Source organism: Rhagoletis pomonella, unplaced genomic scaffold (genome assembly GCF_013731165.1).
Source record: "Rhagoletis pomonella isolate Grant_MI unplaced genomic scaffold, Rhpom_1.0 Rhpom_scaffold_00011, whole genome shotgun sequence".
Lineage (NCBI taxonomy): Eukaryota > Metazoa > Arthropoda > Insecta > Diptera > Tephritidae > Rhagoletis > Rhagoletis pomonella.
The window spans coordinates 12,694,130-12,707,304 of NW_023458565.1; the positions used below are offsets into that span (position 1 = coordinate 12,694,130).

A 13,175-nucleotide genomic window follows, 5' to 3' on the forward strand; every position below is an offset into this window, starting at 1 on the left:
GTTTAAGAATGCTTCATAAACCAAGGATTTGGCTCTATATGTAAGGTTAGGTTAAAGTGGCTACCAGTAGGCCCCACTAGCAAACCTAGGACCGTAATTGTGGAGCCGTTGTGATACCACTTGGATCGTGAGATCTCCACTCTCTATAATAACTCTCTGGTCGTATCGAAAAAAGGCTCAAACAGCGGAAGAGATACAAGTAATTGCTATTGATAAGACTAAAATACCCTAAAAAAGGTTGCTCAAATGCTGACTACGTTAATAGTCAATATATAAGTACAGTTTAGTCTGGGTAAATTGAACTAATTTTGGCAAGGCAATTTCACAATATCTTTTATCGAAATAGCACTATAAAATTGACTTCCTCTACGCCAACTAGCAATTGTTCACTCGCCAGAGCAGTAGACACATTAATGTTCACTCTTTCGGGACGTTAGGCGTTGCGGTGGTTCATTCCCACCAGACTACACTGTATGCATCAATAAATATATTAGCCACAAATAATTGTCTTTAATTAAATAAATTTTTAACTACTTTTCAAAATTCTATTCACTATATCTGCGTACTTTCAAGCATGCCAAAAATGTACTTATTTTCATTTTCATTCTAAATTCTCACTCACCTCGAGCTCAACAGTCGCTCAGCTTCGTCGGCAGTCATGTCATCCGGTAGACTGTCCTCGCGCGGTATTGCTACATCTGCCGCCACCGCACCGGCCGCTGCCACAACAATCGTCTGTTTTTCCTCCTCCTCACCCTCCTCGGCTACTGTCGTCAGCGTTGCTTCGCTCACCTCCACTTGCAGCACTTCGTCTTCATCGTCATCATCGTCGTCCCCAATTGCGCGCATCAAATCATCTTCATCTTCCCCAGCACTGCTGTCTGCATACTCCAGATCCTGCATATCTAAAGCGCTACATGGCCCACCACCAACGCCGACTGCAGTCGCTATAGTTGCGTGTTGTACTGCACTCAATGGTGGTGGTCGCTCAGGCAATGCCGGCAACTCAGAGCTATCGAACTCCTCCTCCTGTGCAGCAAGCGAGGCGATGGGTGTCACCACCCCCTTGCCCGCCACTGCCACAGCAATCGACGGAATTGAGCGCGTATTGTTGGTCGATGTCGAATTTGCGGTGCCGGTGCCGCTGCAACTGCCACTACCGCTGCCGATTGATGTTGGCGAGATGGGCGGTGTTGACTTCACACTCACATCTGAGCTGCGCCGGCGTATGGGCGAAACCACACCAACTGGCGGTGACGAGATCGCCGCCGATTTCACCGGTGAACCACTGAGGCCGGCACTGCCGCTGCCAATAGATTTTGTGGGCGAATGCAATAAGCTAGCTCCAACGCGTTCTCGCTCCTTAGCTAGCTTCCCACCTGGATAGTACAGCTCAACGGCGGCTGTTGTTACCTCAGTTTTTATGGTCGCATAAACAGTCGTCGTTTCTTGCGCAAATCCGTTGGCATGGAATTTCTTGTGCATTTCAGTCACTTTAGCCGTGTCGTACAGCTCGGATTCGCCAAAAACCTCATGCGATTCACTACCATCCGGGTTGAGACGATAGCCCACATCAACATAATTCAAACTGGGCTTCTCTGCCTCCTCATTCGCTGTTGGCTGACTGCGGTCGCATTCGTCGACGTCGGCACTCACGCCACTCACCGCTCGTCCATTGACCGTTTCAAAGTCGTATGCGGGCTTTAGTTTGGCTTTGATCTCGGGTGAGGGTTCATTGAAGCCACCCTCGTCGAGACTGGTGCTTGTAGAAATGATGCTGGGTGGGCGTGAGCCTAAGCCAGCGGCTGGCAATTGCACGGAGATACTTGAGGAGATACGTTTTGTGGATGCTGCCGTCGACGCAGACGACGATGCGGACGATGCAGCTGCGGATAATGAACGTTGGGGTGACATGGCATTGGAATGATTTTGGACTTGAATTTGCTGCTGCTGCTGCTGCTGATTTTTCATCATGACATCGGTGACATCCTGACGTTCGGATTTGTTGGAGCGTCCTGTAAATAGGCGAATGAAAAAAGAAAATTAATTTACTGGCTGCAAGTGGGAGAGTTCGATGATCATTTTATTTCAATAAAATTTATTTAGGAACTTATGATATAATAAATATAATGAAACAGTAACCTTTGACACACAGCGATGATCAGAAGGATCATGAAAATCGTACAGTCCAAAAAGCAAAAAAAAAATTCTGAAAAAATCTTAAAAAAATAAATGCATTTATTTTACGTGTTGCCACCTATTTCAAAATTAAATTGTAAAAAAAAAATATTGCAATAAAAAGTGTAATTTATCAAACTGTAGGTATTCAAGCCGGTTTCAATCGAAAATTGATGAGAGTTGCCACCCAGAGAAAAAAGTAATATTTTTATAATGTTTAAAATATAACACTATTTACAGCAAAAGAATAATGTTGGAAAAAGTTTTAACTTAGCCAATATTGAAATAGGGTTGCCCACTATAACAATTTAAAATAGTAGATTATAAAAATTATTCACATAGGGGCATGAAATAAAATGCACACTAAAAAACTTGATTGCTTTTTACCTCCCTTTTATTAGCTCGGGATGTAACTATGTAATATTGATGCGCCTAAAAGATGCAGCGATTTCTATTCTCAAGTTACATACCAGATGACAGTACGAATGGAAATTACAATAGCGAGGTTTTAGTTTTTTAAACTATAATTTTATTGTACAATTATGAATAGAGTCGCCAGAATGAGTAAATTATGAAATCAATAATAAACATATAAATTCAATATAGTGTGGCACCCATGGTTTTTTAAGTTTTTTTTTTTTTTTAATTTTATAAGAAATTCCGAAAATTCAAACCTGAATAACTTTATTTAAAAATTTCCATTTGACACCTGTCAACTGTCAAAGTTTTAATTCGACAAAACTCGCGTCTAGCGTGCCTAAAAACCTAATTAGTGGTATTTTCAAAAATATTTTTTTTTATTTTTAGAGAAATTGGCAGTTGATTTGACAGCTGTCAACTTTCACACTATAAATTTTATGGCGTTTTAGGATTCCGTATAAACAAAAATACTACGATCCTGGAGCCCTTCTAATTTGTCGCGTAAAACATGGCTTCTCCGACCACGGTGCAACGTGACAACATAAGTGCGCGTGTGTCAAAATTTTTGGATTTTTCACATTTTTAAACTACAAGTACAAAAATTAAAATATTTTGAAAATTTTTTCGAATTTGATGAGTCTTATCCAAGGCTAGAATTTATTTGAGAGTTATCCTGCAAAAAAGCACCACTGTGGCACGATTTTGCTTCGAAAATGGTAACAAGCATTTCTCCAGAAGCAGTGCACAGTCTTTTCACTTCATTTGATGCGATTTTAATCGAAGTTTCAGGCATTTTTCTACTTCGAATGCGACCAATAAAATCATACAAAAATAAATTGGGAAAATTAAAAGTAAGTAGCATTAATATTTTAATCTATTAATATTTATTTTGAACTTCGCGTTGTTAATTGATTAAAATATAATAGGAAATAAGTTCCGCATTTGACCTAAACAAGTCTTTGTAAATATTTTAAAAATTTTTATTCCCACTCTTAATTTGAATTTTTAAAGCTCATTACGCAGACTGAAGATATTTTCTCAGAGAAGCAGGATTTCTTTTCTATAATAAGGGATTAAAATAAAATAGCACCTTTTAAGACCTATACAAATAATAAACATAAAGTTGGCTACAAATCGTTGGACCAACATTTTTTCTACAAATTCCGATTCAGTCGCTAATGGTGTTTGCCGCTAAAATAAGTAATGAGAAAATGGAGGTGCCATACTCGATATCGAAAAAAATTTGATTTCGGCAAACGAAAACCAAATACTCGATATATTGTTACTGGCTTCGATAGTTTTGAAGCTCTGGTGATCATCCCACGATCGAATCCGCACGAATTTCTTCACAGTCTCAACATCACAGGGTGTGCGTGTGAGGTACAAATTTGCCTATGGATATCCTTTTCTCGGTTAAGATAATAATATGTATTAGCTGGATGAGCTAGAATCTGAACGGATTTGACCGTTGCATAATGGTCTAGTTCCGCCAGAAGAACTTGCAGGGTTAGACATTTTTTTAAAGAATCGACCTGTTTGTGACAATCGCCATAAAAACATTATCTTGCCTAAGAATGGTTTAAAGCCGGTTGTTGTTGTTGTTATTTTTGTTGTTGTAGTGGCTACAAAAATCTCTTCCAGATCGGTTAATATCTCAGTCGTTGCCGTCAAGTTCCACTAACGGCAGCCCCCGGGCATACGAAGAGCTGTTTCGAGTTATGAGGGGTCTCTCTGCATGCCGGACACTCACTTGGCACATCTGCGTTTAGTCTGCTCAGGTATGAGTTTAACCTGCTGCAGTAGCCAGAGCGAAGTTGGGCTATTGTGGTTCTTGTCTCCCAAGGCAGATGAAGCTTCGTCTCGTCAGTGTCCGGTGGTTGTGCGCCTAGAACGGCATTCCCAGATCTGGAGTCTACATAACTGGAGACTGACTCCCTGTGAATGCCGTTCAAGGCCTGTTGATATGCTGACGTTTCCAGAGGCTGCTTAATGAACCTATGGACTTCTCCGTCAGTTCGTAGAGATGCCTCCTGACGTGCCTGGGCGAGGGCTCTTCTGCAAGCAGTTGTCTATTTGGGTGGCCACGTCTACGGCTCCCAACCAGAAACTGCTTGCAGAGCATTGTGTTATGCTCCTTAACGGGGAGCATTTTCGCCTCTTCGTGCAGGTGGTATTCTGGCGGCATCCCGTCGCTGTCTTAAGAGCAGTGTTTTCTGTCGTCTGTAGCTTCATCCACGGAGTCCTGCTAGTCCCCGGCGACCACACTGGTGCTGCGTAATTTAAAACCGTCCGGCCTATTGCCTTGTATGTTGCCAGCAACGTTTCTTTGTCTTTGCCCCAAGTACTGCCCGCTAGCGACTTGAGGATCTTGTTTCGGCTCTGTACTTTGTTGACAATAGCGGTTGCGTGCGCAGAGGAGAACAGACTATCGATGGTTACTCCGAGAATTTTGGGATTATTCACCGTCTGAATTGGTGTATCATCGACGTGAATTCCCAGTGGTAGCCTGACCTCCTTCGTCCAGATGGTGAACAAGGTCGCAGAGGATTTCGCAGGGGAGAGGGCTAGGCTCTTTGCAGTGAAGAAGCGAGAAAGCTCGGAGGGATACCCGTTTACTTTCGAGCACATGTCATCAATTCCATTCCCAGTCGCCATGATCGAGCAATCGTCGGCGTAAGAGACAATCGAGACTCCCTCTGGTGGTTGAGGGAGCTTTGAAATATAAAAGTTAAACAGTAGCGGGGAAAGGACCCTACCACTGTCTGAGCCTCTGTGGGAGAGAGGAAGCCTCTATATCTTCTAGTAGCGTGGAATGGCTACTAACCGCTGTGGTAAATTCCAGCTAACTTGAACACAATAAAGACCGTAATAGAAGTTAGAAACATTTTATGTTAATAGCCGTACGTTTCTTGTTATTTACAAACTTAAACTCTGATCTGAAAAAAACTAACACAAACATATACATATAAAACACACATAGCTTGAAGAATTGCACGAAGTACTCAGCTGGCTGAGCGATGGCGACCACTTAAACCCACACTCCATCAAGTGTGCTCAACCGAAACCGAAAGCCCGCTTCATATTCGCTGGGAGCAACTTTACCAAATCGTTTTGCAAGTTCAGCAACAAAAACGGACGCAATATCGGCCGGTCTTGCAGCTTAAAAGTCTTGCCAGCCAAATGTGAGTAGTTCTTTATGAAGTTCTTATAGCGCGCCAGTTCATATTCGAGGAAATCATTGCTACCAGGTGTCTGCTCACCACGGAGCTCGGACGCAATGGCCTTCAGGAGTGTCGCTATGCATCCATACACTTCTTGCTGATCAGATTCCACTTGTTGATTGCAGAGCGTACGTGCGGTGCTATTGTCGCCAACACTCTTACCGCTACCCATGTGTAGGCGGCTGCCAGCACAGCAGTCCGTACATTTTTCATACGAATCAACAACTTTACCATAATTGAACATTGATGGCTCTGTTGTCGTCGTCTTGCAGCCAGCAGCAGTAGCAGTAGCTCCCTCCTTTGGGTGATATGGCGCTCTATGTAGGTGCAATGTAGAAGGTAAGCTTGCATCTAGGCTTGCCTTTAGGCAAGCGGGTATATTCACATAGTGCGTCATATAGCCACAAATGAGATCGGTGGTGTTGCTGCAGTCTTTCTTCTCATTCCGCCGATCATCGTCTCCATCGCAACACACATAGTCACATTCACATGGCGCGCGTGTCTCCGCTACGAGGCAGGCCTTTTCAGGGGCTTTCATACCAGGCAGTGGCCGCGGACAGACGCGTTTTTGCTTCGCTTTACCTTCGAAGTCGATATCAAGAAATTGTTCCTGTTTTGGTGGAGCAAGGAACGGTCCCGTCAGCTTGCCATTGTTCAAACAAACCAAAAGATGACTCATACAAATGTTACGCTGTCGGAGCTCATCGGTCGTTTCAAATGAGCCCATTGCCAATTTATCCAGCCACGCCCTGACCAATTTGTATTCACGTGAGCGACAATCGAATACTTCTTCGGGTTGCTTCAAAATATCCAGAAAAAATATAAAGTTTTCCTTTAACTGGTAATTGATATCTTCTTGTGAATTCATGATTTACGCTGAATTTTGATAAGTGAACGTGTATTTTTAATTTGATTAACTTGACGGAGTTTATGTCAAACTTGAGTGAGGAATTCGTTGTAACTCGTTAGTTTGTCAAATTTCAGTTTTCCAATTGCAATTGGGAAACGAAGAATTTGTTTCCCGATTTTGACAATCTCTGCGTAGTTGAAAACAAAACGTGTTTTTTGACTTCTACGTTACATTTAATAGTATCTGATTTTTTCCTTTTTTTTTACATATTTTTTCTATTCAATCGCTGGGTTGTATTGCTAGTTATTTCGTAGGAAGTGGAATATTTTTCCAAGTCGGCTGTTGAAAACACGAAATCGGCTAGGGAAAGTATGGATTTTATAGGGTAAAGGATTTGGGTTCTTCAAATAAAGCTCCGTAGGTCTACTCCAGAGATAGCCCAAGAGCCAGCGACGGCCAGACGGGAACTATCAAAAGATGTTTCCTCACTTGCCAGACCGTTTCGATAGTTCCTTAATCTTGCCAGACACATAAAAGCCGTAGGTGCGAGCATGAAGAAACTGATAAAAATTATACGTTTGTTAGTTACTTATCGGAGTCGGCGGTCTTTACTAGCCGAATTCCAATTTCTAAAAAAAAAAAATTGTTAATGCCAATGGCTATTCGCTGTCACAAAGCCTATCTATAAAAACAGTTTATTTAAAAAAAAAAATCTTTAGAATAAAATGTTCATGTCAAAAAATAAAAACCTTATAAGTTAATTAATAATAATGTGTTAAGAGACTTATGAACTTTTTTTTTTTTAATTTAATTTAAGTTTCGATATTGTATTAAAAATTTATTGTTTACTATAGAGCGAAAAATTAGTTCTATAACACTCTTGGGAAAATTTCAAGTTTTCAAATGACCAAAAAAAAAAACGCCGAGACTCGTAAATTTAATTTTGGATCCTAGATCATGGATCTGTGTACCGTTTTCAATATCAGATTATTTTCCCAAGATATTTTAATTTTTATGAAAAAATTTATGTTTAGCAAGGAAAAAATTAAAAAGATAACAAAAAACATACACAAATTTAACCATTTGAACCGAACCGAGTGGTTCGAACCACTGAACCGACAACCACAATGATTTTTGGAGTGGTTTGCAGCCCTGTTAAATACTGAAGATATGGCAAACAATTTTTTTTTTAATTGCCATGCAAAAATACTTAAGTCTCAGGGGTGTACGGCGCTACGAGCTACATATGTACAAATGTATGTAGGTTGTATATGTGCACGTTTCAACTAAGTATTTGGGTCATATTTAAATTAATTTAATAATTTATGAGCACAAAATAAAAAATAAAAATAAAAATATTCAAATATCGTAAAAATTCATTATTATAAAGAAAAATCGTCTTCATACTAAATACCTAGTATGTATGTACAGAAAGTGTTTGGAATTCAAGCAAATGGAATGACTAGAATTTTAAAATATCCGAACAATAAAAATAGTTTCGTTAAACAAATTTTTAGAATTTTTGGCGTTTGCTCACAATTGCGTTAAAGCAGCGATGTTGGCAGAAGAAAGTGCATAGAGACAAAAGAAAATGGAAGCAAGCAAAGTAGACAACACTTCTAAGAGAAAATTTTCGAAAAAAAATCGCAAAATTTCGCAATAGAAAACTGGAAAACGAAATGTTTTCAGACTTTCAGACTGAAATGGCACTGGCACTTTCTTCAACTGTTGTTAGGCGAGTGTAAGTACGTATTAGGCTGCAGACGACGACATAAATAAATAAGTAGCAACGTGACAGTGTGAACAGCAAAGCATTAAAGGCATTTATTTTTAGAACCGAAAAAAAATTCCTCGTGGTCGTCTGTGAGTCTACATAAGAAGAAGAAAAACACACCCAAGCGATTTGTGACTTTACTGAGGGCACAAATTATTTTCAAAAATATACGAGAAAATAAATAATAAAAATAAGAGGCTCGACAGAGATTAATCACATATGATTAGATTGCTAATTTGGCAAATAAAATATGTGTTTATTAGAAGCAATTGGTTATTTCGCAAGTCGTAGCTGTATATATGTATTAGCATTTCTTAAATTTAAAGTTTTTTTTTTAATTACATACAACATGTGTGTACACTAGGATGCGGCTTTTCCACCGGAATTATAAAATTTATTATGGTTTAAGAATTCCGTAAAATATTTCGGTTTACGTGTGCCGGACCGATTTGAAAAAACCTTCAAAAAATCTCATTATTCTGATTCCGTTGATACAATTTTTTAAATAGTTTTATGTAGACCTTTAAATCTTAAACTTTTCTATTATCTGACGTGACTTTTTAGAAAAAATAATTTTTTCAAACTAATTTTATTTAAAAAAAAATATATATTTTTTGGTATTTTCAAATGTGTCCAGCTCACGTAAATCTTCCAATGAAATAAGTACTTGTTTTTTAGTTTTTATTTTTTTTTTTTGGTTTGGCGAGTGATGCATCCTAATGTCCAGTTATACATTTATGCATTTAATACATATTTTGTGCTACAAACCTCTGCATGTATTACATAGATTCCTTAAACTCAGGCACATGTTGAACACTTTGTTGAAGCCTTTCTTTCGACCAGCTTTTGCGGCACTTTCAATTGGCGTCTCTTCCTTTTGCAGCTGTACCACTTTATAGATTATGCAAATTTTTCTTTCATCACATTTCATGCTTTGTGGTCAATTTCTTTTTTGTTCATTTATAAATAAATATAAGGTATTTTTCACTAGTTGTTGAATAGAAATTTTTTGGTATTATTTTGAACAAAAAATTCGTATTACAAAAGACGTTGCAAATGTTTGGCTGAAGGTGCTAATTAAAAAAGTTTAATTTCGAAAAAAAAATTTAAAAAGTTCTACTGGTTTAAACGAAATACTTGCTTAGCAAAAGATTTATGATTTTTGCTGATTTTTTATTTTACTTGCATTAGGGTGGTACAATAGAATAATAACTGAGATCTGGTGGGTAAGTACCAGAACATGTTATGTACTTGACGTCAATGAACTTCGGAACAAAGCAAGTAATTTTTGAGCAAAAAACAAAACCGACTTCAATTCTCATATATAAATTTAAGAGTACCGTTAACTTCTTTATGATCCAACGATCAGATCTAACCCAAATTAGTATGGGACCACCTTGCCTTAAAAAAAAAAAAGATATCGGTTAACGTGGTCTAAAGTTATGCGGTAAGATAGATAAAAAAAAAATTAAAAAATATTCCGACGAATTGATAACCTCCTCTTTTTTTTGAAGACGGTTAAAAATTATTTATAGGAGACAAGAACAGCGGTCTATGTATCATATTTTAAGATCCGACTGTAAATGCCGAAGATTTGGCGAAAAATGGGAAAAGGTGACAGCTACGTTCGGCTAAAAAACATGGCCTTACAAAAATACTTTAGATTCGAAGGTGTACGGCGAACTTTTTTTTTTGGTACGGTCTACTGTACATCTAACAACTATACGCAAAACATACTTAAAAACATCGATGCATTTACGATTTTTATAATTACACAGGTCAACAACGTTTTGTTCTAGGAAAGTGTAGGGTCATTTTCGAAGTAATTTTTTGCGTAGAATCCGAATACGGGGTTTAAATTGCTCTATCACGTCAGGATTTTGAGATATCCTAACCTAAAAGTGCAAAAACGCTGTTTTTGCCCATTTTTGAGGTTATGTAGCTACGCAGATTTTGCTCTTCATAAAAAAGTAAACGTGGTATTTTAAAGTATAAGTCTTCCTCTTTTAAATGCCGTTGAGTTTGCTTAAATATCTTTATTTTTCACTGAGATATCGCATTTTGAAGTTTCCATGTTTGTGAATTTATCCATTGAGATAACATGAGACGTGATACGGTCGATTACATTCACAAACATGGAGACTTCAAAATCCGGATTCGGATTCTACGCAAAAAATTACTTCGGAAATGACATTACACTTTTATAGAACATTCCGAACCCATTTTTTTGCAGACCTGTGTTATCATTATCGATAATTTTATTGTTATATCAATATCCATAAGGTTATCGATAACCTAATCGACATTTTTTTCTACATTATCGGTATCGAAGTCGATAACCTTCATCGTTAAATATACCATCTTTTATCTTTGTCGTTGTTGTTTTCAATATCGATTGCTACAATCATTGTCATCGGCGTCATTTGATACCGTTATATACAATACATACATGTCGTTGCATTATTCCGATACCGTCATCGATATTTTTTCTACTATTATCTACATATATCGAAATATGTAGATAAATTTAATAGGTAGATACATATGCCATGGTCAATATATTTTTTTCGTTATCGATATTTCTCGACATATGCATAGATATCGATAGCTACAATTATTGTTATCGGCATCATTTGATGTCCATAAAAGTTTTGAAGTATCAAAATTTAAGCAAAGCATACTTTCGCGTTCTCCGGTTTTTCGTTCTAAGATCACCTAGTAATTATATATACATATATGAACCTCAATATAGAAAAGCTTCATCTAAAATTTTGTTTCTTTACTGAAACTAATTTCTTTATGTAGTAGATATTTTTAAACTGTATTAGGCCTTTAATGATTAATCTATCGACCTTTGTAAAAAGTTGAATTTCGAAAGAAAACAAGTTAGGGCCTTTTTATATTAAGGTAACGATATGCATGTGTGTTTTACGAAACCTTTTCTTTGATACTTATGGAATATTTAAAATTAAGAAAATTGTAAGAAATTTAACACGAAGATTCACGTGCAATTACTAAGTGCATTCTTCTTCAGGGTCGATTTGGGCCCCGAGACTAAGAAACTTTGTCAAATTCACACTCTCCTTTCCGAAGTTGCGCCAGTTTTCATATCGAGTGCAGACAGTTCTTCTAAGCAGGAATCAGAACTTTTGGGAGCGCATACGGTGCGATCGACACTAATTCGGGATGGTCTGATCTCCCTTTCGGAAACCTAGTGATACCATCAAACTAGACTCGGTTCAGTTTACAAAGCAATAGCGGCATTGCAGGTAAATGTAAGGCTGTTGAATTGGCTAGACAGGACACCCGAAGCTCTTTTTCTGGACAGAGAGGGTTCCTGCAACCTAACCCTCGACAGCTGGGCATTTAGTCCACTCAGCGAGAGCTGGTGCGAAAACCCTGGCCATGTAAAGTTGTAAAGTTTTGCTGCCCGGTGGTATAGCTAGGCGGTCAAAGAAGCTTCATCAACAGACCATGCACTATCTCTCGGTGCTAATAGATCACTAGCCAATGTATGTATATCCCGAGCTGTGTGGAGAATGGAAAGGAGCACTTTCTTCTCCGCTGACCTACTCTCGCTAGGCTAGAATTGTATTAAAACAATCGAGGCACTCTCTGTGGTGAGCAGCAGCTGCCTACTGAACTACACATCGAGCGCGTAGAGTTTTTTCTAACAACCTTACGTAGCTAGACTCTTGGGCAATATGTTCTCTTTACAAAGGTTGCCTTACTAGCTACAAGCGCGTCTTCAATAGTCTCATTGTCATTGGAACTTGTTTTCCGAAACAGTGCTTTTTTTTTTGGAATGCTAAGTTGGTATACAAGGATCTCTCAGATAGCAGTTTTCCCTTCTTCTGAGAGGCGAGCTAAAATCGGGAAGAAATGGATTTCACCTTCTCACACCGACATCATCGTATAATTAATATTTAAACTTTATTTCGAACCTAAATCAAAGAGCACACTACCAAAGCGCTAGCCATGGCTAAAGCGACATACAGCAAGCAAGCAGATACGCACACAAATTTATCTCAACATCACATATGCAGACATAACATACGCTCAGCGCTCCCCCACCTCAACGGCAATTGTCTGTAATTAATTTGATTAAATCATTTTGCAAATTTATCAATAGAAATGTACGCAATGCTGGTAACGATTTCAGCGTATCGAGAACGAAAGCAATACTCGAGAAATTCATTATGAAATTCTTATAACGCACCAGCTCACTTTCCAAATAATCATTGCAATTGCTGCCGACTTCGCCACGCAGCTCTGCGCGAATTGCCTCCAATAAGGTGGCCGCATCTTGCCGGATTGTCTGCTTCGCCTGCCAATATGGATCATATTCCTGACACGAGTCACACGATGCGTCATAGTTCGATGCAAACGAATTAAAGGCGCTAGGCGCAGTAAATTCACCTAGCACATATTTGTTAAAAATATTGCCCGTTGTAGGTTTCATGCCCATATCGGAATCACATTGAATGTCGGGACTGAAGTGCACCTCTGGACCGCAGCGCATAAGCTCGCCTGTGGTACTACCACCGCCAAAACGAACACCAACACGACTACTGACGATACTGCCACCACCAGCGCCATTGAAACTGCCGCCACCACCATCGTTACTGAAGCAGCAGCTACCCAGCTGTTGATCGCAGTTATCATTACCAGGACTTGATTTTCCATCATCGCACTCCTTGTATGGCTTTACTAAATATATATATATATATAT

General features: G+C 38.8%; 1 protein-coding gene across 1 annotated transcript in view; it reads right to left on the reverse strand.

Moving 5' to 3' along the window:
* Positions 1-622: 622 nt before the first annotated feature.
* The window catches only part of LOC118746637 (serine-rich adhesin for platelets-like), a gene marked incomplete at its 3' end in the record, with an annotated part of 52,561 nt that continues 40,008 nt past the window's right edge, over positions 623-13,175 (reverse strand). Inside the window, 1 exon segment of the mRNA XM_036480495.1 lies at positions 623-2,015. Within this exon segment, the coding sequence (XP_036336388.1) occupies positions 623-2,015 (1,393 nt within the window).